This window comes from Python bivittatus, unplaced genomic scaffold (assembly GCF_059951505.1).
Source record: "Python bivittatus isolate LINGU-HERP-01145 unplaced genomic scaffold, Pbiv_v1 ctg000980_np1212, whole genome shotgun sequence".
NCBI lineage: Eukaryota > Metazoa > Chordata > Lepidosauria > Squamata > Pythonidae > Python > Python bivittatus.
This window is the reverse complement of record NW_028277125.1, coordinates 1,134,299-1,161,845: the sequence shown is the minus strand read 5'-3', so window position 1 is coordinate 1,161,845 and position 27,547 is coordinate 1,134,299. Positions and strand designations below refer to the sequence as shown.

General features: G+C 49.4%; 1 protein-coding gene across 4 annotated transcripts in view; it reads right to left on the bottom strand.

The window, feature by feature from the left end:
• FGF12 (fibroblast growth factor 12) overlaps positions 1–27,547 on the bottom strand; it is a 164,566-nt gene that overhangs the window by 26,597 nt on the left and 110,422 nt on the right. For all 4 annotated transcript variants that reach the window (XM_088131866.1, XM_088131865.1, XM_025174804.2 and 1 more), the window contains exon 3: positions 18,545–18,648. In XM_088131866.1, the coding sequence (XP_087987992.1) occupies positions 18,545–18,648 (104 nt within the window). The remainder of the gene's footprint in view (positions 1–18,544; positions 18,649–27,547) is intronic.

Below are 27,547 nucleotides of genomic sequence, written 5' to 3'. Positions count from 1 at the left end.
AAATGCATTAAGAATGATATAAGCACTTCGGGAGGACCACAGATCAAGACAGTGCCTGACCACAGTTAGAACAATATACATATTGAAGAGGGGGAGCGTGGGGGGGGCGCTCGCTTTTCCAGCTGCCAAAGCACAGGATTCATTTTTGGGCAATGCATGCGTGCGTGTGTGTATGCGTGCGATGTATTTTTTTGATATACAGCTTTTATAGCTTCTGAGCTTTCATGATAATTTATAATGGGATGGAGGAGAGAGGAATGGGAAAGGGGGAGGGCAAAATTCCACGAAACATGAGGGGCATAGTCTGTATGAAGGGCACATCACAGACTGAATCCCTCTCCTTTCGTGGTCTGCGTAGCGGCCGTAACGTTGCATCGGCTGCCCACATTTATGGAATGCCCAATCGCATCCGTCAACACGATGCCGGGCGGCCCCCCGGGGTCTTTGCTGCCATGGGCGCTCCGGACCTCCGGAACCCCTTCCTGGCTGGCGCCTCAGGCTTCCTTGCACGTACCGGCCATCGAGTGTGTTGCTGCATCACGCAAGCACAGAACTGGTGTGGAAGGCTGGCTCGAAGGGGTGGTTGATTGAAGGATGAGATGAAAGCATTTCCGAAACTCTGGGGTTGCCACCACACAAGACGTTCAACCCGGCTAGTGAATAAATCCATGTTCTGGGTATGCGCAATGCACTGAACAGTAAATAAAGCGAGTATGTGTAGCTCAGGGTTGAACTGTGGAGTCCTTGGGGTTCTCTGAGCTGGGTGGTTTTCTTGCAGACGTTTCCATACCCGGCTGGGTCACATCTTCAGTGCTAGAATGTGCTCTTCAATCTAGCGCTGAAGATGTTACCCAGCCGAGTAAGGAAACGCTTGCAAGAAAACCACCCAGCTCCGAGAACCCCAAGGGCTCCACAGCAAAGGAACCCGGCAGGCTGGTTTTGCCCAGTATGGAAGCCAAAAACGACCCGCCCCAGCCCCACCGCCACCAGCTAAAAATGTTGTGCAAATGAGCTCTTGGATCTTTCCCTGACTTGGTTAAGACTGTTGTGTAAACACAGCCAACTGTACCATGAAGGTCACAGCGAGCATGAGGGCACTCTCCCATTTATCATCACTCTGGGATATCCACACTCTCCCTGCAAGAGCCAACCAACCAAACCAGGGGGGTCAATTACGGCACATTGAAATTCAAGCGCATGGAGCAAAGATGGGCTGCATTAATGCCACAGCCGCCTTAACGATGCCCTGGGGAATCTCGGAGGAGAGGACTCATGTTAATATTGCTGCAACGGCTGCAGTAAGCATGGCCTACAGACACACCCTGCGCTCTTCTGGCATCGGCTGTGTGGAAGGCCAGATCCGCAACTCCTTTACAAACTTCCCGTACGTTCAGGGAGGCCAACCAGGAAAAGAAAAACCCCACAGTCCCCCTCTGCTCTGAGGCACAGCAGAGCACAGACCCCGGGTCAGGAACCCCACTGAACCTGGGCATCTCCACGGAAGGATCCACAGAAGGACCCGCTTACCCAGCCTTTGGAATGGGTAGGAGTCAGCCTCCGAAGGCCCCAAAGCTGGTTGGGAGAGCTGGATGGATGTTCAATGAGACACATTGCTCTATGATGATGTAATTGTGCCCAAGCCTGTATTTGGGAGGCGTTCAGAGGGTTTTACGATTTACTTTTGTTAACTGAAGAGCCAGAACAAGCCAAAACAAAAATAAACAATACACAAAGTCATAAAGAAAGAAGAAATCAAAAGACAACTAAAGCCTGTTGAAAGGAGGGAAGGGCACCCAGGCCCCTTTCTGGGGCAGCCTCCGTTGCCTACCCAAGATGATACCCCTGATATCCTGTGACAAACAGCTGAAGAACAGCACTATAATTTGTACAGGGTCTGGGCAAATGAGAAAGAAACACACCTCCTTTACTTTCCAAGCTCATTTTACTTCCTAAAAATCTCATTTCCCCTCCACTCACCCACCCAAATGGGGAAAGGGCAGGATAATCTGTTCTGTTCGGATATGGTGAGACCCTCCCTTGCAGAGTGCCCCGTTCTGGTCCCCACCTTTTCGGACAGATTCGTGGAGGCTGGAAGCGTTCAATGAAGGACAATCAGCGGGTTTCTACTTGCCTGACCTTTGCTGGGTGGGCACAAGCAGCAGCTGGATGGGCACCTGTCTGGGTGCCTGAATCTGGACTCTTGCCCTGAGCAGGAGGGTGGACTGGGTGGCCCCCAGGAACCCTCCGAGCTCCGCTCTGGGGTCCAAGCTCAGGTCAGAACCCTTTCCAAATATTGTTAGGAAAAGCCTGGGGGGTTATGGGGGCAGCTTCATCCAAAACCTTAGGGAAGAAACAGTCTGTAGTCTGTTGGTGGGGAAAGGGGCAGACAAAGAAAGACCCCTGAGGAATGGGAGTGGGGCCAGGGAAGGACGAAAGGGCCAAGGGAGGGAAAGGGAACTGCTCTGAAATAACCAGGCCAATTCTGGAAATCGGGTTGAGCGTGGAAACCTTCCAAGCCTTTCCGTTGCCCAGCCTCACAGGAGCTGTCTGCCTCCTTCTCTTGCAGAGAGAAGCTTCCATGGATGACAGATTGCCAGAAGATGATAATATGGATTTCCTTTCTGTTCTACATATTTGCAAATAAAATGGGCTTTTGAGCAGACACTCTGCAACTCAGCCTGGGGCACATTGCTTCTGAAAGAAACTCACTGGGACGAATATACTAATTTACATCCTCTATTGCCTGGCTCAGTTTTAAACCTTTTTAACTTCTCAGCCACAGAAAAGATACAGATATTGGCGCCCATTAATAAACTGTCCTTCACGGCAAACGCTTTTAACAATAATAGCCCAAAGTCTCTTGTTCCACCCATCATCCCCCCCACCCCCTTTGACTCCCCTTTTCGTCCTCTGCCCGACGCTGGACTGGAACTGAGCAGGACCAGCGAGGGCTGGGGAGAGAGGGCTGCATGCTTCGGCGGCCCCCACGGCCCCTCGGAAGCCGTGTCCAGATTGCTCAGCTCAGCAGCCAAAATCCTCCAGCCCTTGGCAGCCACCTCCTCGGGCTCTCAGCCTCCTCTCCAACCCACCGGGCAGCTGCACAGAATTTTCTCCCTTCCCCGTGCAGCTGCTTTCCTTTTTCTAGAAACAAGAACACCCTGGAGCACATCAGTCCCCCAAATGAGTCCGCCCAACCCTTCAGCGCTCTCCTCTTTCTGCAAAGCTCAGCTCCTCACAGCCTGCAACTGCTAGATGGGGTCTTCTTGGAAGCCCTTCATCGCTTCCTGGCTCAATCCAGACATCCAAGCTAGCGCTCCCTTGTCCTGTCTTGCTTAAAGGCCTCCGGGCGTTTAGAGGCCACTAGACCTCAAGGTCACTGGATCATTACTGTTAAGAGGCACTTCAAGGGTGCAGTCAGGATTCACTCTTCCTGTAGTTTAAGCTGGCGGGATCTCATCCTGTTCTGCAGAGGACAAAGTTTTGTCCATTCCTGTGTGACATCCCTTCAGGTACTTAAAGACTGCATCTAGCTGACCTTGGAGATACTGGGGAGAAAAAAACTAAATACAGTTGGATCTGGTTAATTCTTGAAGGGGCCCCCACAAGGAAACCTCAGGCGAGACTGAGAAGTCCATTTCAGAAGAAGGCAATGGCAAACCACTTCTGCACTGAAGCCAAAAAAGCTATGGGTGTGTCCATGAAGTCACCAGGAGCTGAGGTCAACCTGAGGGAGTCCTTCCCTTAACTTGTCTGTTCTCAGTTCCTTTTCTCTTCTGCTCCTTCAGTCTTTCTTCATAGGATCATCTTCCTCATATCTTTCTTGCTTCCCTCTGAATGTCTTACGCTTTGTCTATATCCTTGCTAAAGGGACATACTGAGAATTAAACCCAGTACCAAAGAGCCTCAGCCGGTATGAAAAGAAGAGGAAGTCACATTTTTCTTGTGACTTACCATCTGAGCCACCATCTTTCTTGGAAATGAATTCAGACTGACTGATCTAAAGTTTCCAGAAGCTTCCCTTCCTCTCTCCATGGAGCAGTTAAAGATCTGGAGGATGTTACAGATTTGGTAAGTGCCCAGTGATGTCACCTGAGAGCCAATTTTTGTAATTACAGAACAAAATTTAACTACTGAGTGGGTAACGTTGGTCCTGACAGAAGAAGCGAAATGTGCACCTCAACTTCTCAATGTGGTAGGTACCACCCTTTAGGAGAGACGAGGGTGGCGCGTAAGCTCTACAAATGTCGCAGTATAATACAACCTGGCTTGAGCTTTGATTAAGCAACCTCGTCTTTCCTCCTGTTCTTGAACCACACACTGCAGCCTCCCCTGCCTACGTTGTTCTGCAAGTCTGCTCACAGGTCCCCTGAGAGAAGACAGTAGCAAACAGAGCTGCACAGGTTAGAAAATACCCAGCGTTTCATCTTTTTCATTTATTTATTGCAAGGCAAAGGCCAGATTAAATCCATTTTTTTGGTTTACATTTCTGATTCTACACTTACTTGGCCAAAGAGCCATTCGTGGGCTTTGATCAACAGGCACTCTTCCTACGAGCAAAGGAAGGCAGTTACCTTCTCCTACCTGACACAACCACATAATCGATTTCCAATATTCCCAGCAAACGTGGAAAGAGGGCGAAGGAATTGGAAATGTATCTTGATGGGGAGCTGATCTCTCAGACCCAGTCAGGATGGAGAACAAGCTAACGATAGCTCAGATCACCTCCTGTAGCCGATCTGGAGATGATTTAACTTTATCAAAATGTAGCAGCCAATTTGAAGGTTAAAAATGGAAGAGATGCTTGGAGACCTGTTCCCAGATATCTTGTGTGAAGGGGCATCAGTTTACATAGTCAAGCCTCAGAGGCAAAAGAATGGCAGCCATGTGAAAAACAGGAACGGTGCAATATCTTGAAAGGGAACCACCCTCTCGGTCACTTTTTGCAGGTCTCTGCAAAAGGATGGAGAAAGCACATGAAATGTTCCTTGTTGCACATGAAGTGTTCCTTGTTGTGGAGGAGCCTCTGCGTCATTAGGAAAAGAAGCATTTTTACTCATGTTTGGATCCCATCTCAAGGCTAAATCTACCTCAATATGAAATGCTGAGATACTGCCATATCCACTAAGCAATCCCTGATTGGCTGGGATCATTTAAAGAAAATTTAAAGCACTGTCAAGGCGGCGAACAGCACTGAAAGAGCCCAAGGGTCAACAGCTATGGAAAAGATGTTCTCTCCACACTACCCAACACACATTTGAAATCATTATTCCCAAGGTAAAAATGCAAAGTAGGTGAAACTTGGTCTCTGCACCAGCATCAGTGGAGTGTCCACCTGAGAACCGGACTATCTGGCAACACATTGCGTTTCTCTGGCAAACATTCCTTGGCCGATGAACAAATCGAAAGTAGGGAGACTGAAAACCAGTGATCCAAAAGGAGGAGGAGATGAAATGCCAATATCCCTGAAGAATCTCTTTGAACATGCATCCGAACGGAGCCCAGTTTAATTAAAAATACATTCTCCTGAAATCAACAAGACCTATTTTCAGTGCTGAAGACTGCAGCCTTATCAAAACCAGAAGTGGGGGAGGAGACATTATGATACTCACAAGATTTAAGCAGGTTCTTGACTCATCTTGTTAACTGAGCACTGCAAAACCAGCCATGTTGTCAGTTAACAAGATGAATGGGAGAGAAAGCGAGGATGGGTGTCTGAAAGATGCTGGTCTTAAGCCTCCTGCCCTCATATTGCCACTCTTTGTGCAAAGTGGCCCCGGGACCCCAGGATGGTGGTCCGGAGCTCCGTGGCCCCTGGTTTCTTTAAGAGCACAGCTATACCACGATGGGCTTGGCAGGTCCTAAGTCACACAGACCTTATTTTGGAATGTCTCCCTTCAACCAGTTTCTGTCAGAAGCTTTAAAAGATGCGTCGTTCTGTTGGCTTTAAGGCTTTGCCACAGATTTAAGTGGAAAGCTGTTATAGATTCTTTCAGAAGTTAATACCACTCTGCTTCTCAGAGATAAAACAAAATAGTTAACTTGACACTGCAAAGGTTTACAGCCCAAACAGACATAAAATACACACGCGACACAGTGACACATAAAAGCCTCAATTCTTTCTAGAACAGAAGGGACAGATTCACCAAATTATTCATCAACAAATCAAAACAGATCTTCAACAAATCAAAAACAGGTTGCAAACGAGAATCAATGTTTGCTAATTCTAGATGGCAGTTTCAAACCAGGGGAATATTATTACCTCCAACTTCACAACAGCCGGGCCTATCGATATGGGCGGTGTGAATGGGAGGCAAGAGACAAGTCTTTTTTTAAAACGTTGAATAGTATGGAAATTGGTGTCAGTTTTGATGGGGGCTGAAACGTCTGCAAAGAACTGCAACCTGCAATTGTTTGTGTCATTCTCCTGTCAAACAGCCTGGACTGTGACACGTTAATTTTCAGAAACACAGTCCTTGCGGAAACATACAATCATATACTTTCTCTAAATCAACAAAAATACAGTAAGCTTTCTTTCTCACATTCACGTATTTCTCAATGACCCGTTAAAAATCACTTCCCACATTTTGCTCGCTGCTGCCTCTGACAGCCTTTCAGTCACAACTCCTCTACGCGCGATCCGAGACGCACTTCGCCAGCCGGTGCCCCTCCTGGCCTGGCAGGCGCTCCCGCCACCTTCGCCCTGGGCCAGCCGAACGGAGCCAGCGTTCTTCCAATCGCCATGCGCAGAGGCAGCCTTTGCACACGCACGCACGCACGCGCACGCACGCTAAACAAACTGCGCAGCCCCAACAGAAGCAAACCACCCCGTATTTTAACATTTCTGCAGTTATACCGTCTACACTGCAGCCTTACTGTTTTTCAACATCCTCACAGCATTTATAATTTTGTTTATGCCAACTTCTTCCTGGAATTAATATTTATAGCATTTGTTTCAATTCCACTCTTTCGTATTTATTTTATTTTATTTATTTATTATTACATTTATATGCCACCCATCTCCCCCATACCAATTTCTAAAATACTTCTTCCAGCATTCCCTCACTTCAGTTTTATCCCAGGTCACTTTATTACTTTGATCAATCCCATTTATTCCTTTTTTACCCTTCTCCGCCCACTTTCCAAAATAAGGTTTATTTCTAACAAAACCATTCTGCATTTTAATTTTAATTGTCCCTTTGATTACATCCTTTGAAACTCTTATTCTCTCTCTAGACACGTGCCTCTCGTCTTCATTTTTCTTAACAACTCTTCTTCTTTTTTTCTTATCCACAGCCACGTCTACTTTATCGTTCCACGAAGCATCCCCCTCCATACAAGCCAGCAGCAGAACTCCTCGCTCTTCCGTGGCCCTCTTGGAAAGATTATTCTTTTCGCTCTCTTTCAAGCAGCTTCTACATCCTCTTTTCACTCATTCCATCGCAAGATGAATCGTCTTCTAACACTTGGACATACCGGCGCATATTCTCTACTTCCAATACTCATTTTCTCTTCTCTTCTACAACCACTTTTGCCCAGATCCATCCTTAACACTACCAAGAAATGATCTGCCCCACATTCAGAAGCTCTCATCATCCTTGAATCCTTTACTGGTACCCTTGTCACACACAGTCAGACCAGTCGTAGTTTTAGTTATGTTCCCCTTACCCACATTTATATACGAATAAGCTTATGCTTAAACCATGTATGAGATGGAAGCAAATCTTTTTCTAAGGAAATACCATTCCCCATTCTCCTTCATTCTTGGGTGTTCAAATGACCTGGTTTATCTGAACCCTCTCATTCAAATCCCACCCATCCATGTCACCTAGCAGACTAAAGGTTTTTCCTTTTATAACTGGATCACAGTTATTCATAATGTTGCACAATTTCACCTGATTCTTCCATGAACATAATTCACTGGAAGGTAACATTCTCCTATTCCTAACCTGTGGAGTCTTACTTTCATACACAATGAAAAAACCAAGATGACTCCAATTATTTATTAAATTTGTACGCCGCCTGACTCCCAATGAATACTTTGTGACATACATTTGATCATGGTAGACTGCGTATATTCAGAAACTCTACTCTACAAGATCAGACAACCTTCAAACTTCCTCTTTCTTAGTTTCATGGTCACACATCTAATCTTCTTTCTCTCATCTCATCTCCTAATTCCTGCTCTTTACCACTTGCTCCTCTTACATTTCAAGCCACCATCTTCCACCTCCGTGGTCATCTCCAGATGGGCCCATCCTGACCTCTTCTGTCCATCATGGCTTTTGTTAGTCAAGGTGTTCATATGACTTTATTTTGACAAGATAGAGAAGGTGTAGACCAGGTTACCACCTTAGCTGCATGAATAAGGAAAATATTGATCAATTTGGGCCCATTTTGCCCAGGATGCCACAAGCATAGCCAAATCCCACTTTTACTCCAAGTATGCTTATGTTTTTCTATGCAAGCTAAAACAGCTAATCTGGAGACTTTCTTGCAAGTCTACCACTGTTTCTGAAAAAACATTTAATTCATATTCTGAATTTTTCTCAGGATCTTCCTATTTTTTTCTCGCCACAATCCTGTGAGGTATGTTAGGCTGCTGCAGGGCCACCCAGTGACAAGAGCCGTTCCACCTCTCTCAGCCTCCTTCACCCCATCCTGACAGTAGCTGTCTTTTCCTGCAAGACGTTGGTTCTTGTGGGAAAGTTCCTCATAAGATTATATATCCTGGAAGAACATTTGCATAAAAGAAAGGTTTTGTTGTTCTTGTACATGAAGCAGCTTCCTTTGCCTACGTGCACATGCAGAGGAGCTACGAGAATTAAATGCTTGGGGCAGATTAGGCCTCGCCTTCCCCAGGAGGACTCCTTGACCCCTGGCCCGGCTGTGACTCTGATCTCAGTCTGACCCTTCCCTGCCAAGAGGCTCCAGTGCCCACCCTTTGCTGCCACCGGGTGGTCGCTCGGAGTGTTGCAGCCCAGATCTGATTGCCCCAGGATCATCAGCTGTAACCGAAGGCAGGTGTGGTGCCTACAAAAGGCAGGGGATTATAAACGCTTCACAATTAGAAGGAGCCTTCACTGAAGCTGGACTAGAACTCATCACCTCAACATCTGGGGGGTGGCAGCTGCCAGAAAAGGAAGCCGGGGGCCACGTGAAAGAGAAATAAACAGCACCGGATGGGCAACTCCGCCCCCCAGCCAAGGCGAAGAAGCGCGGAAGACAGGCCCTCCGGCCATCCCTCTGCTAAGGCCCACTGTCCGGACGCAGGGAAGACGAAACCAGCAACCCCAACATGCCCAAAGAGGCTGGGATGTGGCTCAGGAGCTTGTGGTTCAGGGCACTGCAGAAATCAATCACTGTCTTAGTAGGCTGTGTAACCCGGGCCATCGGATGGAGCCAGAGGATGGTTTGTTTCTTGCGCATAATGTGGCAGGAGCTTGCTTTTTAACTGGGCTTTACAGGAGAGCATCTTGTGGGTACCCACCGAAGAGAGTATTCAGTAGCCTGGATCAAAAGCCAAAGAGGCAAGCAGGGCTTGCACAAAGAACAAACCACTAAGCTTGCTACGTTGTGTGAATGCCGCTGACTCAGTGAAGCGTGTGGCTGGACACAACCTTCCCGCTGTTTCATTCCCATCTTCCTTGCAGAAACCGGGCGCTCCAGCCAGCGAGGGAGAGGTTCTGAACAGTCCCGCCCAGACATTTCCAAACTAGCTGTCCTCCTGCAACGTAAGAGTCTCTAGACTCCCTCTGAGCAAATGCTAGAACTGGAACAGTAGCCGAGTTGCATCACGTTATAGTTCTTCCCCTTGTCTTGGAGAAAATGACTGCCTTTTTGTTACGGTTCTACTATCCGAGGATACATAAGTTATTCTTCTCTGCTTTGAGAATTTGTGGAAACAGATTATACCGTCGGAAAATGATATTAATACGTGTAACATTGCAGTTTTTCTCCCACAATAGGACCTCCTTACAGCCTCGCCCGTTCTCTTATCGCAACAGCCGTGCCAGGTATGCTAAGCCCGGGGTCATCTGGTGTACTTTGCAGCTAAGCCGGGATTTATCACCAGCCTACTCGCCCTTAGTCAGAATTTCTACCGAAACACCACACTGGGAGGGGCCCCGGTTCCATAAGTCACCCACGCTATGCTCCTCCGGCCCTCAGCACCCTTGGCTCATCAACCGAGGCTTGCTCCATCGCAACACAATTCTCCATGCAAAGGAGACATGTTTCTCATAAGCTGCCTCTCTCTTGCAGCAGTTCCCTGGCAGGGCACAGACCAGCCCCTTTGGCAGCAGGCAGTCCAGCATAGAGCCCGCAGCTCCTTAAAGGGGAAAGTCTTGTTTTCCTGGGAGGGAAGAACCAGAGAGGCAGCAGGTTTACTAGTGAGCCCACCTCGTTTCCGTCGAGGGAGCTCCGCTGTGGCTGTCAGGCACCTCCGGCAGAGCCAGAGAGTGCACAGGCTGGGGGGGCCCAGATTCATGGAAGGGTGGGACCACCTGGACCACCCCTCGCTGCTGCAGCCCCTCAAAGCAAGGAGCAGATCTCTGGAAGGAAGCCAGAAGAGAAGGGCCCCAAGAGGCCTCTTTGTCCACCGTGTCACGGGGAACAATCGGCAGCCAGATGTGCGGCAGCTTTGCTGTTGCTGTTTCCTGGAAAACACCCTGGCTGGGCTTCTAGGAAGTGCGCGAGGCCTCCCGCTACAGGGGTGCCCCCTCCTGCAACAGCAGCTGATACCCGGAGCTGAAGAAAACCGCCGAGTGCCTTGTGGCACCTTCAAGCCAAGGAGATTTATCGTGGCCTGGGCTCTCCTGGACGTTTCTTCCGATAAAGTGGACAGTGATCTGCAGACTACTGCTTCTACGGTAATCAGCGGATTCATCTCTAAGGTGCCACTAGACTCTTGTTTTTACTGCAAGAGAGGTTACGAAGACCAGCTCTCTGCAAACAGCCAGCAGGCACTTTGCGATCACCGTTATCTCCTCGGAGGAGAGGGGGGAATGGGCTCTCGGGGCCTTCGAAGGCATCCACTGTGCTTTCTTGTTGTTTTTAAGTTCAGCTGCAAAGTCGGCGTTCGGAAACGTGGCCCAATTACAGCAGAAAATTCTATCTCTCAGTCACCAATCACTCGAATATACAGCCCTTCTCAAACTGAACTGAAAAAAAAATGCCAGGGTTGGCACACTGCAGAGTTTTTACCCTCCATACACACCTTCACTGCAGCAATTAACATCCCGGGAAAGATTTATTTCCTGCTAGATAAAAGGGAGAAAAGGAAAGGAAATGGCTTGTACCATTTTAAGCTGAGTCTCCCCCACCCCCACTTGGCATCTCCCCACCCCACCCACCCACTCAGAATCTGCTTAAATTGGAAACGGAATAAAATTTTGTTCTTTCAAAAGCCGGCAGATCAACCGTATCTTTCCGTCAAGGGGAGGGGGATAGGCAGAGCTGATTTAGAATCCTCCCCCCACTCCTTTTAACCAAGGGCTCCTAGCGTCAGGGACAAGATGCCCTGATGGTGCCCGCGGGAATACGCAGAGGCTCTCTCTACAACCTGAGCCAGCCCCTCCCAAACAGACTGGGACCCTGCACACAGTGTATTTCAAGTGGGATTGGGGGGGGGGCAAATGTGACTTTAATTTTATTTATTGATCCAAATTTATAGGCTGCCTGGCTCCTTAGCGACTCTTGGCAGTTTGCAACTGAAGAAGAAGAATGATATACAGAAACACTTGCATCTCCTCTGGTATTTAGGAATTACCTGAAAAATAGAATTTTGGGGGATCCGGCCCTTATCTGCATATTCTTAAAACCAATATGGACCATGGGATATTAAGGAAAATGAACAGGAAAACATGGAACCGATGCCCAAAGGGAGTGGCCGGCTCCCTCGTTGGAAATGCTTGGTTTGGGATTCTTACACGGACCAGGGAGTTGGATACAAGGGCTTAAACATGCTGGCTCTGTTCGGATGACCTGCTTAACCTGGTTTTTTGGTTTTACATAGTATATTGAACCATAAAGTAATCAATCAGGGCTGGATTCTCACCATTCACTAGGCTACCAAAGACCCAAACCCAAACTAGGCTACCAAAGATTCAGACTCAAGCCTCTTCTATACATGTCTTAGCTACTGTTTGTAACAGTACAGAAAGTTTGCATTTATCAAGCAATCTGCTTTGTACTTTGAGTTTAATGTGTTTTTAGGTATGAAGCAAAAGTCATAATGAAGCCAGGTGCGCCCCCCACCTTGATCTCTATGGCTGGCGATCGATGTTTACGTGAAAGAGAAGAAAGTCACGCAGAACTGCTCAATAGCAGGGCGGGGTCTGAATGGGGCCAACAAGCAAAGCGGGATAGGCCCTAATTTTGAAAGGGCTCCCTCATGCCGAGAAAATTTGGGGAAAATTTGTTTCAGCAAGGGAAGGTGTTCTCACAACAAGAATTCTGCATCTGGAATCTGAGGAAAGGTGTCAAAATTGGGACTGGGAAATTTACAAGACTCATATATAAAACTGTATCAAAGTGCAATATTGCTGGAAATTCACAATTGATCCGTCAGAACTCTGATCAGAACTGCCAACACCGTTTTCCAGTGCTGGAAATCCACCTCCCTAAGCTGGGGGGCAGATGCAAAAGGCCAACGTTGACTTCCACATGTTAACCAGCTGGGGCAGAAGTGGAATCCCCAACTGGCCATCCAGCGGTGCCAGCGAAGGACAGCCGAGCGCATCGATCCCTTCCCTGGAACACTGCCCAGTTCAGGGCCCCCAGCCAGAGAAGGACACCTGCAACCCTGAAGGGGTGCAGAGGAGGGTCCCTCTGGAGAAAGGATGAAGAAGGCAAGAGAGGATAAAGAAGAGGAAGCAAGTTGTCCTTGCAACAGGTGGAAGGTTATGGCATGGCTCTGGGGTCTATTTTCTGTTGCTCCTGAAGAAAGGGAGTTTCAACACTGGGAAGACCTTCCTGGGACTACAAGGGGTCTGAAGCTGTCTTGGAGGGCAGCTGGTCCTCCCGCATCAAACTCAGGTGAGCCATGCCAGAGAAGCTGCTGGAAGGGCCGACGTCGAGCTGGAATTCTATTCTCTGGTTAGGGGTTGAGAGAACGAAGCTAGAGCTTTGCTGAACGCCCACCACCGCCACTTTCCAATCCTACAAAATTCTTGGAGGCAGCTGTCCTACCCAATTTATTTCATCAGATTCCTTATCTCTAAGGGCCCTTAGAGGTCTTCTAGTCCAACCCTTGCCCTTGCCCAGATGGACCATCCCAGGCCAAGGGCTGTCCCACCTTGGCTTGAAGCCCTCCAGTGCAGAGCCCCCCGCCCCAAATCCAAGAAGCAAACTCTTCCCCTGCTTCACAGCTCTCAGGGTCAGGAAATAACTCATTTTGAGCTTGGATCTCCCTCTGTCAAAATAGCCCTTTACCGTTACCCACTTTGCACAACGATGGGAGAGGGTTTGGCTGGTCCACTGAAATGGCACCGCCTGCTCTCTAGCCACTCTTCCCCACAGCCCCAAGGGGCCACCCTTAAACAGAAGAGGGGGAAAGGACGTAGTTCATTTAAAAAACACAAGAAACAGGCAGGAAGACTTGGGAGAGGCTGCCGTCGATCAGTGCTTGGCCAGGAACCAGGGGATCCTGCAGGCTTTGGGAATTCCCTTTGCAACCTAGCAGAGAACCACAAGGAGGAAGCAAAGCACCCAAGTTCCTCCCGGCACACAGAGGCTTTTCTGCATGGTACTCCGGAGCAGGTCAAAAGTGCACCTTCTGGGCTGGCCAACAGGGCTTAGCGTGAGGGTCCTGCTCCCACCAGTGCTGAAGAAACTGCATGTGTTTTAACAGTGGGAAGGGAGGCCGTGAGTTTGCCTCTGTCCTGAGCAGGGTCTCTTTGCTTGCTCTTCCTCTGCTTCAAGCGTTGCTTTCCCAGGGGACGGGAGGAGACGCCCTCCTGCCAAATGTTGGGGGAGCCTTTGCTCTGGTTCCTCACACTGGCATTCTTCCCTCGCCAGCCAGCCTCTCTGACTGCAACCTGGGCAGAAGCGACTTGTCCTCCTGCAGCAACAGGGGGCCTCCTTCGGCCGTGCCAGAGCCTTGGACCCTCACGCTGCACGGGGTGGCGCTGGCGGCCAACCCCCAGCAGCATCATGGAAGACCCATGCGCCCTCCCAAATGAACAGGCAGCATCACCTTGGTGCTAAACCTTGTCTGCGCATGTCCAAATGCACCAGAGTTAGGGCCGGCATCTACAGAAATGAAACAAACGGTAGGAAAACTCAGCAACAAACCCGGAAGTTTCGGCAGAATCAAAACCCAAAACACGTGCAATGGAAACCTTTTGGACTGATGCACACAGTCCCCAAACGCCCTCGACTGAAGGTGCTGAATCTCCCAGGGGTGGATCCCAAAGCCATGGAGCCAAAGCCAAGAAGATACTCTGAGAAGGGCCACGCAGGGCCACGCCTAATCACGGGGAGGGTCCTCGGGGGAAGAGGGCGTCTTCCAGAGACGCTGGGCCCAGACCTTATCGGGTGGTTCTGCTAAGCGCCAAGCGCAAGAGACGGGCACAGAGTTCTCGATGCCTCGGTCCCGCTCTCAGGCCCCCCACGTGCCAAATGCTCCAGCAGCCGGTCGGCTCGGTAAAAAGGCAGCCCGTGTGTCCTCTTCCAGCCAAGAACCAGCCTTGACAGCGATGAAACTGTACCGGTCCTCAGCGAGGCAGCTCTGAAATCGCTGACACAACCGGGAGACGGGAAAACCTTCTGCCACAGCCGCCCCCCCCCCCCCGCCTTGCGCGGCTGCTGTTTATTTGCATGCAAAGGGATGCAGCAGAATAAAGGCTCTAAGCTGAGAAGGGAAACGAAAACTACCCTCAGGGACCAGGCGCTGTTTAAAATAGATGGATGCACAAGTACACGCTCGCTCGCCATTATTTACAGCTTCTGAAAAAAACGCCCTCATAAAAAGCAACTTCTGCATAATCGTGCCATGCCTTTGAAGCACAACCCAGAGCTATAATTCCTGCTTTTCAGCCTATCGGCTTCTCAGCCCGAACCCCCTCTGCCCCAACGGGGACTTTTTGAAAAAAAGACAGCAGACTGCACTCTCCACGTCCAAAATCGTTTCCCCTAAATAATTTCATTATCCGCTGCCTACTCCAAAGGAAGTCTGAGCCAAAATTAAATGGCAAGGGACTATCTGTTAGCAGCAAAGCAGACCCAATTTTAAGAAATTAAAATGCAAGGCGGAGGTCCAGCGTTCTGGAAATGTCTACAGCGGTTCCAAAATTATACAAATGCACAGTAGACTTTTGGTTCCTCCAGACAACGCAAGACATTTAAGGCCGGGCAAGGAAAAAGGGCCTCAGTGATCATCTCACCCTGGTCTGCAAACCAGTTTTCCGGGAGGGCGTGTGTGTGCATGCGTGCGTGCATGCGTGTGTGTGAAGAAGGGGGGATGGGGGGCACACCAATCCTGGGGGCCCAGGAGCTAAGATACGCAGGGAGACTGCTGTGTAAGAAGAGGGAAGCCTAACTGGGGTAAGAGTGTGAATGTCAAACCCATCTGTGCACCACTGAACGAGTTTCAGGCTCTAAAGAACGAGGAGACCTTCATCTGCAAGAAGGGAGGTTCCAGAATCTGCTTCTTTCCGAAATGGTCTCAAAATACAAAATTGAAGGCTGGCAGAAGTGATGCTGGGAAAACAGCCGAAGGGGTCAGTTTTCTCCGGCAAACGTGCGGACCCTCCCCAGTCACACGTTACCTTCTTCCCTGACCGGGTTTGCAACAAGAAATTCTTTGCCACACGAAGGCCATTTGCACGTGGCGCAAGAGGGAGCAGAGAGTGGGGCCTGCGCCCCAGGCAACAGCCTTTTCCCAGCAAGATCGCTCCTCTCTTTCAAGGAACCGGGGCGCTTTCAGAACAGAAATTCTCCCCCCTCTTGGGAATGCAACAGGGAGGAAACCCTCCACCAAGGTTACTCAGTGGAAGGATCGGGATTCCGCGGGAACCTCCCTGTGTAGTGGAAAGAAGGTCCGCGCTTTCTGGTCCAGCATGCCTAAGAGACAGCAACTCTTCACAAATCCAGAGATTCAGAAGAAATGCAACCACAAGAGGAACTCGGTCATTTTTAAAACGTTGCCCTTCCGCTTTTCCTCTTGGCGGGGTTGTGACTGCACTGCCACCTTCCCACCTGTATTTCAGACTGGGGTGGCCACCGAGCCTAGCAAACATGAAATGTCTCAGGATTATGGTAGTGGTAGTGCACACACCGCAATGGAGCCAAAGATACTGCATTGTAGGATGTCCTAAATAGACCAGAGCAGTGTTCCTCAACCTTGGCAGCTTTAAGCTGTGTGGACTTCAACTCCCAGAATTCCCCAGCCAGCAAGGCTGGCTGGGGAATTCTGGGAGTTGAAGTCCACACAGCTTAAAGCTGCCAAGGTTGAGGAACACTGCACTAGACCCTACGACTGGATCCACACATTATGGTTAACCATGGTTGGCTTAATCTAGTTTGTGGAATCAGTCACCACTGATTAAGCTCCCACCATATGCTAAGCCACAAATTGTCATCCCAAACCTCACTGCTTATTTCCATACAGCATGTCAAACAAAAACCAGCCGAGGGAGGTGATGCTTTAGGCAAGACGTGAAACAAGCTTATGACACCTTATTTGAAGAAGGCTGGCACAAAAATGGCTTAAATTAAACATCTTCCATAAGATAAAAATAATATCTTATAAAGAACTCCTAGCAGACGAGGCCCATTCCAATCCAACCTCATCATTTTACAACACGCTCGATTGGGATCTGCCAGAGTCACATACAACATTGACTCACGCGTTCACCAAGCGGCCTGGGTTCATACAACACTGTATGCCACCCCAAAATGAAAACAAGCTAACCCTCGCCAAGCTTACTACATTGTGTGAACTGTGTAGGAGCAAGGGGGAAATGATTCCAGCACGACTTACATACTTGCATCGGACGTCGTGACGTAAGTGTGTCAACTGCACAATGGGGTCCTGTTGTGAGCACCATATTTCAACATCATCGTGGTTTGTTACAGAAGCTGCTGGTCTGAAAATGGAGTCATTCTCAGAAATACACCTCCCTGGAGCTCATGTGACATTTCCAGGCCATGGTCTACAGCCCCTTCCCCAACATCCACCCCTCAAATGTATGGGGACCCATACATGTCTGGGCTGGGGATTCTGGTAGCTGTAATCCTAACATATCTGGTGGCCCTGATGTGGCTGACAGCTGGTTGCAGCCACTGGCTCTGCAGGATCCCGGAACGGCCAGCCAAGCAAATGTCTCCATCGGTTCCGGGGGCCCTCCTCTGAGCCTAGATATGGGCTGGGCCGAGAGCCCCCCTCCAGGAAAGCTTCAATCCATCAGCAATTGAGTAGACTGCGAATTCTTCATGGAAACAAATTGCCCTGTTTAACAAATCAATAATTTATTTTAAATGACTCTCTGATGAGTAATTCCTGTGCTCTTTGATGACCCTTTTAAGGAGCAGAAGTGGGTTTTTACTGTAATTTTTTCTCCTCCCGCCTCCATTCCCACACATAAGTTTTCCATAACACTTTGCCCCTGACACCTCCAAGCATGGAACTGGCAAGATTCATTTTGACCCATCAATCACCCAGGTACAAGACAACCAACAACCCTCCAAGTGCCTCCAAGGCATTTCAGCCCTCACCTGACAGCAAGGTGGGACACAAACATCACGTTGGTTCGTACAGAAGCATATTCACCGGTGCGCATGCTCAGAGTGTCAGAGCTGTCTCCCTGTCTGCTATTCTTAAGGCATCTGCGTAACACCCGCTAAGGTGTCCATTCATCCAGCTTCGCACAACGATCAACTCCGGATCGCAATCAGTTTCTGTGCTCCCCCAACAAGCCTTCATTAATTCAGATGGTGGCCAAGCCTCCCTATATCCTGGGTCATGTCCTGCCTCTGTAAGATCAGCTTCTATGATTGGGGCAGGCTGAACGGTAAGCTCCAGAAACCACTTCTGGGTAACAGTTGGAAGAGAACTCATGCTTGGACACCAACACCGTCCTTGACAGTTTATGCTAAAGCAAGCCTAAAATGAAGACAGAGGTAACAATATTTTAAAACCAGTTGAGCAAATGCAAACTTCCCCCATCCTATCACATCTCTTTCTGCACCAGGACAGCTGTAGTGTAAACGCTTTAGCAGTTTCTAAGAAGAAGCCAACATTGGTTAGAGCCCAGAATATTGTTCAATCTACTTCCCCTTCGTGAAAGCAAGTTTGGACTCTGCACACATACCCGTCTGCACACCAGCTCCCTCAACTCATTTTAAGGCAGAGGGCCCGACCTATCATCACAGATGTCTAGAGGTGACTCTACTTTGGAAAGCAAGTTGCAAAACTAAGTTCTCGGCGCAGGCAGAATTCCCTCGGTAGAGACTGGCCCACGTGCCTTCCCCAGATCCAGCCCCCCTCTTCTGCAATTCCACTAGACCACCCCCAGTCCCCCAAAGAAGCCCCACACACACTTACGGAGCTGTAGAGGTACCCCTCGCCATTCATGGCCACATAAAGGCCTGCCTTCACGCCTTGGATAGCTACCACACGGAGCCCCACTGGAATTAGATTGAAGAGGGCTGGAAGAGAGAAAGGGAAACAGAAGCGCCAGTGAGGCTGTGGGTAAAAACCAGGGAGACCACTCCCACCCCAGGCACCACGTCCCAAGACAGGGAGCATTGCTTCTCATGCTCCAACCCCCAACACCTTCATGGGGTTCTCGCATATGATCCACTCCGTGGATTACTCGGAGCAAAACCCATGGGAGAGTTTTTAGGCAAACGAGAAAAATCCAAGAAGCCAAAGAGTCACGAGGTTTCTTGCCTCCCCATTCATTAACAATCCAAAGTGTGTGATGAACACACCCCGGGTGCTCTGCGCTTCTCGCGGGATATGACATTCAACCCCTTCAACAGAGAAGATACATCCGTGTCAAAAGCGACTTCTGATCTAAAAAAATAAGTCTGATACTAACTCGGTGTTTTTCCAAACTTGGCAACTTTAAGATGTGTGGACTTCAACTCCCAGAATTCCCCAGCTGGCATGAATTCTCCCAATTCTGGGAAGTTGCCAAGTCTGAAAAACACTGTATTAACTTTAACTGAATTTGGAAATTGTTTATGGACTATAAATTATGCACGTAGCCATCTGCCACATCCAGAGTTCAGGTTTCTTTCCAGAAAAGGTTTTAAAACATTAGATTTTGTCTGGCTGGCTATAGCGTTAAGGATGAATGGCATTAGGTTAGAAATTCTCATAAATTCTTATTATTTTGGCTGTTTTTGTCAACCTCTGATCTGATTCTAATATTAGTTTTTAAAGTGCTAAACCGTGGTATGATTATCTTGATACCTTTCCCAATCTAATGTGACTTGTTAGAATAACAGTTGCTTTTTTTCTTTTAATATTTTGTAAATTCTTTATGCATTTTTATATTTTGCAAACCTTTAAAGTACTCTCTTTTAACTCCCTTTCCTTTCTTTTTTTCTGTGTTCAGGTATCTTTAAAATAAATACATTTCTAAAACAAAGTAAAACTGGCAAAATTTACTTGCAAGCTACCACCTGTTCATATTTTTCTATTTCTTTGACCCTATTTATAGCTTGCTCCATTCCCACCCTGGGCAAGAGAGAACAAAGCAACAGCAAAAGCCTTCGACAATACAAAGCAACAGCAATTAATATAAAGACACCTTGCAGGCAATTAAAAGCCATATAATCCAAGATGCCCAATGAATTAAAGAGCAAAACGATGCTAGAAAATAAAACTGCTTTAACTTGTTTCCAAAATGTAAGGAGGGCTCCAGGAGCAGAGAGGTCTGTCACTAGTCCATGCCCCACGTCCCTCACAAGGGGGACCCTCAACAAGCCCTCTCCCAATGGCCGGACTGGACAGACACTGGACAGTCCGGCAGCTGCACTTTTGTCTGTGCTGTAGCCTTCAGGCCACTTCTAAAGGCCACCACGTTTAGAGCCTGTAACCCTCTCCAGCAATGCAGTGGTCCCAGCACAAGTTACGACCCCCAGGGGACCCTGCTTCAAGCAGGATTGTGGCTGGGTTTCCAGCAGAACCTGGGCTGCCCCACCCCACCCCACCCCCGCCCCCCTCCAGCCACAGCTTTCGCCTTTGGCTCAAGCAGGAGCTGAGAGTCCAGGTGGACCTCAAGCCACGGACCCACGGCTTTAGGGGGAGTCCAACTAGTCCGGTATACTTACTGGGGCCAGCATTATGGGATTGCCCAGGCGTTTATTGACCAGCAACTCCATCCTGGGAGCATTTAATCTGAGCTTCTCCCCCCCCCCCATGCCCACCTAATCACAAGACTAGCAACTTCCGCAGCGTCTCCAGCTCAGCTCAGCTCGGGACCAAGTACAGCCAGGCAGCCTCCCATATTGATGATGCTTCACCCCCAAGCAGCCGAGGACCTCCCCAGCGATTTCGTGGAGATGTTAATGTCGGGGAGAGCTCTGAGCCCTGGGAACCCCACACGGGAACCCCCAGGGCCTGAGGAGAATCCAGGGAACGCGCTTCCTTACTGATGAGTAGAGCAAGCTAAGATGCGAAAGGTTTTGCGCAAAAAGCTTGGGGTGGCGGCTGAAGGCAGCAGGTGGAGACCCAGCCCTGCCTTAGACCCAAGGCCAGCTGGGGGGCTCTGGGCCAGCCCCTCCCTCGCAGCCGAAGGAAGAAGAGGGCAAGAGCGAACCCGGAAAACGCTGTTTTTGCTAGGAAAACCACAGGGATCTGTCCGGGCAGTTGCCAGGAGTCCAGACTGACTTGAAGGCACAAAAAGGATTTAAAAAGCAAACACGTGACCTCCAGCTTTTCCCCACCAATGCAACAGCGGCAGCCCCAAGAATAAACAATGAACAACAAGGCTGTCAGACTAAACGCGCTGCAAAAAGCAATAAAAAATCTAAAACAAAAAGCCCCGAAGAGCTGAACCTCATAATAAATCAGTTCAATTAAGCACCAGAATTAAACGCTGGCGTAACGAGCGATCTTGGCACGCGGAGAGAGAGGGCAGCCGCCGAGGGCCGGGAGGAGAATCTCCCCGGCGCTGCTGGAGCCGGTCTGCGGCCGATGCAAAAGGCCGGCCCGAGGGAGCTTATGGGGCAGGAGACTGCGCGGGACCGCCCCACGGAGCTTTCCCCTAAGCAGCTGAAGGAAAGGACTGGCTCCTTCCTTAGCCTTGGAGACAGCCTGGAACAATCCAAGGGTCCCCTGCCGGTCCTGCGCAGCTCCCGAGGGACTTCGAGGGCAGCCGCAAATAAAACACACCGCGGTCACCAAATGAGCTACAATCAACGCGAGCAGGAGCAGGAGCAGGAGGATCCACAGGTTAAGAGAGACTGGAGGTGCCATTCAACTCTAGGAAGTGAGACCAGCACCTGTGGGATGGCCCTGAGGATCTCCACTCCGCCAGGGTGCCCCACTCCGCCACTCCACTCTGCCCAGGGTGCCCCACGTGGGGCTGCTCCCCTCGCTACTCAGAGCCCCAACCCGTGAAACAGACGTGCTCCGGCCAACTGTCTTCATCCTTGCAGGAGGGGGTGTTCCCAAAGCCTTTCAAGGAGGCTTTGGTCTGCCCCCTCCTCAAGAAACCGTCGTTAGATCCCACCCTTCTGGACAATTTTTGTCCAGTCTCCCACCTCCCCTTTCTAGGAAAGGTGGTGGAAAAGGTGGACGCGCAGCAGCTTCAGAGGATCCTGGAGGAAACGGATTATCTGGACCCCCATCAGAGGCTTCAGGCCCAGTTATGGGACAGAAACAGCATTGGTCGCACTTCTGGATGATCTCTGGCGAGAGCGGGATCCATCCATCCTTGCTCTTCTTGACCTCTCAGTGGCTTTCGATACCATCGACCACAGTATCCTTTTGGGTCGGCTGCAGAAGTTGGGGCCGGGTGGCACAGTGCTGAGCTGGTTCAGCTCCTCTCTCCAAGGCCGAACCCAATCTGTGTTGATAGGGAGTGAGAGGTCCAACCTGTGGCCCCTACTTTGTGGGGTGCCTCGGGGTTCGGTGCTCTCGCCACTCCTATTTAACATCTACGTGAAACCGTTGGGTGAGATCATCTGTCACCACAGGATGAGGTATCATCAGTATGCTGATGATACTCAACTATATATCTCCATCCTGGGTGACCTAAGTGATGCTGTGACTACCCTCTTGTGGTGCCTGGAGGCTGTAGGAGCCCGAATGGGGGACAACAGGCTTGAACTGAACCCTGGTAAGACGGAGTGGCTGTGGGTGTGCGGAGCCTCAAGATCTAGGAGTTTATCATCTTTGGTTCTTGACGGGGTCACACTACCCCAGACAGACCCGGTGCGTAATCTGGGGGTCCTCCTGGACTCACGACTCCTGTTCGAAGAGCAGGTGGCAGTCGTGGCCAGGAGGGCCTTTGCACGACTTCGTGTCATGCGGCAGTTACGCCCCTTCCTGGATCAGGGGGACCTCCGCATGGTCACTCATGCCCTGGTCGCCTCTGGGTTGGACTACTGTAATGCGCTTTACATGGGGCTACCCTTGAAGAGTATCCGGAAGCTACAGCTGGTGCAGAATGCGGCGGCGCGGACAGTTCTTAATGCCCCTAGAAGGGCACATGTAACACCGCTGTTGCGTGAGCTGCATTGGTTGCCAGTTTGTTTCCGGGTCCAATTCAAGGTGTTGGTTATCACCTTTAAAGCCCTTCATGGCACAGGACCAGGTTATCCGAGGAGCCACCTCACCCTGGTAACTTCAGCCCACCCCACTCGGTCCAGCAGAAGGGGCAGGTTGCAGACCCCACCAGTCAAGGAACTTCGACTGGTGGGGTCTAGGCAGAGGGCCTTTTCTGCTGTGGCCCCCACCCTATGGAACAATCTGCCTCCCGAGGTCTGGTGTGCCCCCACTCTCACGGCCTTCTGGAAAGGCGTGAAAACCTGGCTGGGCCAGAAGGCCTGGGGGCCAGATGGGGGCTCCCACCAGCGGAAGTGGCTTGTGGGATAATTGACCTTGCCCCCCCCCACGTCACCTTGAATGTTTTTAGTATTTATGTATAGGGTTTGTTTTACAGTCTGACTTTTAATTGATTAATGAATTTTAATTATTTATATGGTACTGTTTTTAATGGTTTGTGGTTTTAATTGTGAGCTGCCCAGAGTCATCCCTTGGGGGAGATGGGTGGCATACAAATTTCATAAACAAACAAACTTTCCTGGGGTCCATCGAGGATTTCCTTCAAGTAGGTGACTCTCTCTCATGAAAGGTAAAACTGTTAAGCGCAGCGTTGTATTGATGCTAAAAGCGGGGAATGCCCGCCCATTCCCCTCCGTGTTCCCTCCTCAACAAAGAGATTCACACAACGGTGGCAACACAACAGTCTTTGCCAAACCAAAAAAGACGAGGAAGCCCTGAGTGTTGCCCCAAGGCTCCTCTCTGTCCCCTACTGGTCACTTGCCAAAGCTGGAAGTGACTTCTGCCCAGGTGCTACACCTGGCAGAAGCTTCTTCCGGCTTGGCGAGGGCACATCGGAGAAGGTGGGGGCGCCTTTCTGCTGGCATGGTTTGCCAAAGACACGACGGAGGAGGTGAATGCTGGAGAAACTGGGAGAAGCTGCGAATCAGAGCACGGCCCCTTTGCTTTGCTCTTCATATAGAGCCCCATCACACTGCGTGTGGCAGCAGGCCAGCTGTGGGGAAGAGCCCCTCTGGTGTTGGATGGCACAACTATCCAGCCAACCTCCCCTGGTGGTGGGATCTAAAGGCAAATCAAGGAAAGATGGGCAGCCACAGAACACGCTCATCTGGGGCACCAAGGAAGGAGGACTCAGACCTAAGAAGTGTCTCTTCTTGTTCTAGTCATTCGCTGCTTCAAGATGAGGCTGGCAGCATCTCCTCAGGAGACGAGGAGAAGGGCATTCTCCACTTCACTATCTAGTCCGCATCACATCAGCAGCAAAGATTATCCCTATTTGCTTTCGGCTCATTTTTAACCCTGAACGATTCTCATGATCCTCCCAAGAGCACACGTAGGTGACAGCAGGCAACAACCTGTTTTTCAACAACAGTTTCATTCAGAGTCTTGGACGTATCGGAGGAGAACCACTGCGTACCACAGGCGTTTGCCTCGCTCAGCCCATCGGCTCTAACCATCCCCTGCAAGAGAGCCTCCAAAAGACTCCTGCAAATATTCCATGCTCCAGGGCTTGTGCGTCCTCCTTGATTTCGTTCAATTAACCTTAGCACAGAGAGGAGGGGACGGCTGCCTCTCTGGGGTCACTCACTTCGCTGGGGACGGGGTGGCAGTTCTTTGAAGACAGCCTTCCCCAACATAAGCGGCCGTGTTCCTACGACACTTAACCAGGCCAGCAAAAATCCTCATGTCTGAAAGGCAAGAGCTGCACATCCGACTAAGTGTGGTGACTCAGCGTTTTTGTGGCTTAATATGTGTGAACCCAACTCATTTCATTTGTTTCCAGTTCACTGGATTGTGCAAATGCACAGAAAGGGTCCATTTAGTAACCAAGTTAAACAGGCTGAATAAATGCAGCCACCAAGTGTGATTACAGCGCCCAGATTCCCCATCCGTGCACTAAGAACCCTGCAGTCAGCGTTTTGGCTTTCCTGCACGTTGCAAAGGGGTGGGCTCAGGGGCACCTGCCCTGGCATTGCAGAAGTCAAGATGGCAATGGCACAAAAACGGGGAGAGGATCCAGCCACGCAGCCACGGCACCATCTAGACTTTTTGAATCCTTCCTGCCAGCGGCCCTGGTTGGATTAGACCAGGGCTGTTAACCTGGTGCCCACAGACCTCTTGTGGGTCCGTGGATGGACTTCTGGAAGTCTGTGAACTTGGATGGGAAGGAAATTACAACTTTATTTTCACTAACCTTCACTAGCTCTTTGTTCGGTAACGAATAAAGTAATACAGTGGGGCAAAAAAGTATTTAGTCAGCCACCAATTGTGCAAGTTCTCCCACTTAAAAAGATGAGAGAGGCCTGTAATTTTCATCATAGGTATACCTCAACTATGAGAGACAAAATGGGGGAAAAAATCCAGAAAATCACATTGTCTGATTTTTAAAGAATTTATTTGCAAATCATGGTGGAAAATAAGTATTTGGTCAATATCAAAAGTTCATCTCAATACTTTGTTATATATCCTTTGTTGGCAATGACAGAGGTCAAACGTTTTCTGTAAGTCTTCACAAGGTTTTCACACACTGTTGCTGGTATTTTGGCCCATTCCTCCATGCAGATCTCCTCTAGAGCAGTGATGTTTTGGGGCTGTCGCTGGGCAACACGGACTTTCAACTCCCTCCAAAGGTTTTCCATGGGGTTGAGATCTGGAGACTGGCTAGGCCACTCCAGGACCTTGAAATGCTTCTTACGAAGCCACTCCTTCGTTGCCCGAGCGGTGTGTTTGGGAACCTTGTCATGCTGAAAGACCCAACCACGTTTCATCTTCAGTGCCCTTGCTGATGGAAGGAGGTGTTCACTCAAAATCTCACGACACATGGCCCCATTCATTCTTTCCTTTACACGGATCAGTCGTCCTGGTCCCTTTGCAGAAAAACAGCCCCAAAGCATGATGTTTCCACCCCCATGCTTTACAGTAGGTATGGTGTTCTTTGGATGCAACTCAGCATTCTCTCTCCTCCAAACACAACAAGTTGAGTTTAGACCAAAACGTTCTACTTTGGTTTCATCTGACCATATGACATTCTCCCAATCCTCTTCTGGATCATCCAAATGCTCTCTAGCAAACTTCCGACAGGCCCGGACATGTACTGGCTTAAGCAGGGGGACACGTCTGGCACTGCAGGATTTGAGTCCCTGGCGGCGTAGTGTGTTACTGATGGTAGCCTTTGTTACTTTGGTCCCAGCTCTCTGCAGGTCATTCACTAGGTCCCCCCGTGTGGTTCTGGGATTTTTGCTCACCATTCTTGTGATCATTTTGACCCCACGGGGTGAGATCTTGCGTGGAGCCCAGATCGAGGGAGATTATCAGTGGTCTTGTATGTCTTCCATTTTCTAATTCTTGCTCCCACAGTTGATTTCTTCACACCAAGCTGCTTGCCTACTGCAGAGTCAGTCTTCCCAGCCTGGTGCAGGTCTACAATTTTGTTTCTGGTGTCCTTCGACAGCTCTTTGGTCTTGGCCATAGTGGAGTTTGGAGTGTGACTGTTTGAGGTTGTGGACAGGTGTCTTTTATACTGATAACAAGGTCAAACAGGTGCCATTACTACAGGTGACGAGTGGAGGACAGAGGAGCCTCTTAAAGAAGTAGTTACAGGTCTGTGAGAGCCAGACATCTTGCTTGTTTGTAGGTGACCAAATACTTATTTTCCACCGTGATTTGCAAATAAATTCTTTAAAAATCAGACAATGTGATTTTCTGGATTTTTTCCCCCATTTTGTCTCTCATAGTTGAGGTATACCTATGATGAAAATTACAGGCCTCTCTCATCTTTTTAAGTGGGAGAACTTGCACAATTGGTGGCTGACTAAATACTTTTTTGCCCCACTGTATATAGTCTTTAGATTGCAAAAATGTTTGTTGATTTCAACTGTTCTCTCCATCTAGAATTATCTGAATTATTTTTTAATAATTTGATAACTGTATTTGCCTGTAATTGGTTTCCTTTAGTAATGCAAGCTATGTCGATCTATTTTATTTACTGCATTTAAATGAGTTTTTCTGAGAAGGGGTCAACAGTTTCACAAAAGAGGTCCCAGTGTAGGAGGCATGTGGTTGCATTCGCAGACTTTCAAAGGAATCCACAGCGTCCAGGGGCGAAGAACCCTGGATTGGATGGTCCTTGAGGCCCCTTGGACCTCATCCTTCGGGGGGCCCAAGCAGAACCTCGTGGTTTATCGATCCCTCCCTCACTTGAAGGTTCTGATGCAAAATGGATAAAAAGGGGGGTCTGTGCAGCCTCAAGCTCACGTTTGCCAGCTACATGGCTGAAGAAGCCTGAACTATGTGCTTCCTGGCATGTACAAGAGGTCTTCCTCATACAGGTAAAAACTTCACCCAAGAGGTTACTTCTCACTCCATTTTGGTAAAGGAAACTAGCCTGGCTCAGCCCCACTTCTGGTCCCCAAGGGTTGCTAAAGGTGACTATCTGTGGCTTAGCATGTGGTGGGAGCTTAATCAGTGATGACTTATTCCACAAACTAGATTAAGCCAATCATGGTTAACCATAATGTGTGGATCCAGTTGTGGGGTCTACTGCAGTGTTTCTCAAGCTTGGCAGCTTTAAGCGGTGTGGACTTCAACTCCCAGAAGTCCCCAGCCAGCCAAATGGAAACAGCCAAACCTGTGGGTCGGCTCAGTGAAAATCTCAGCCGTCAGAAGAGGGTCCGCGATGCCAGAACCCAGAGATCGTGCCCAGAGAAGACGGGGTGGCCTCCTCCCGGGCCTGGCTGGAGGCAGTCAGCTGCGCCCACTAGAAGGGAGGGTCCGGGCGCATGAACAGCATCAGCCTGCTGGGGGTTC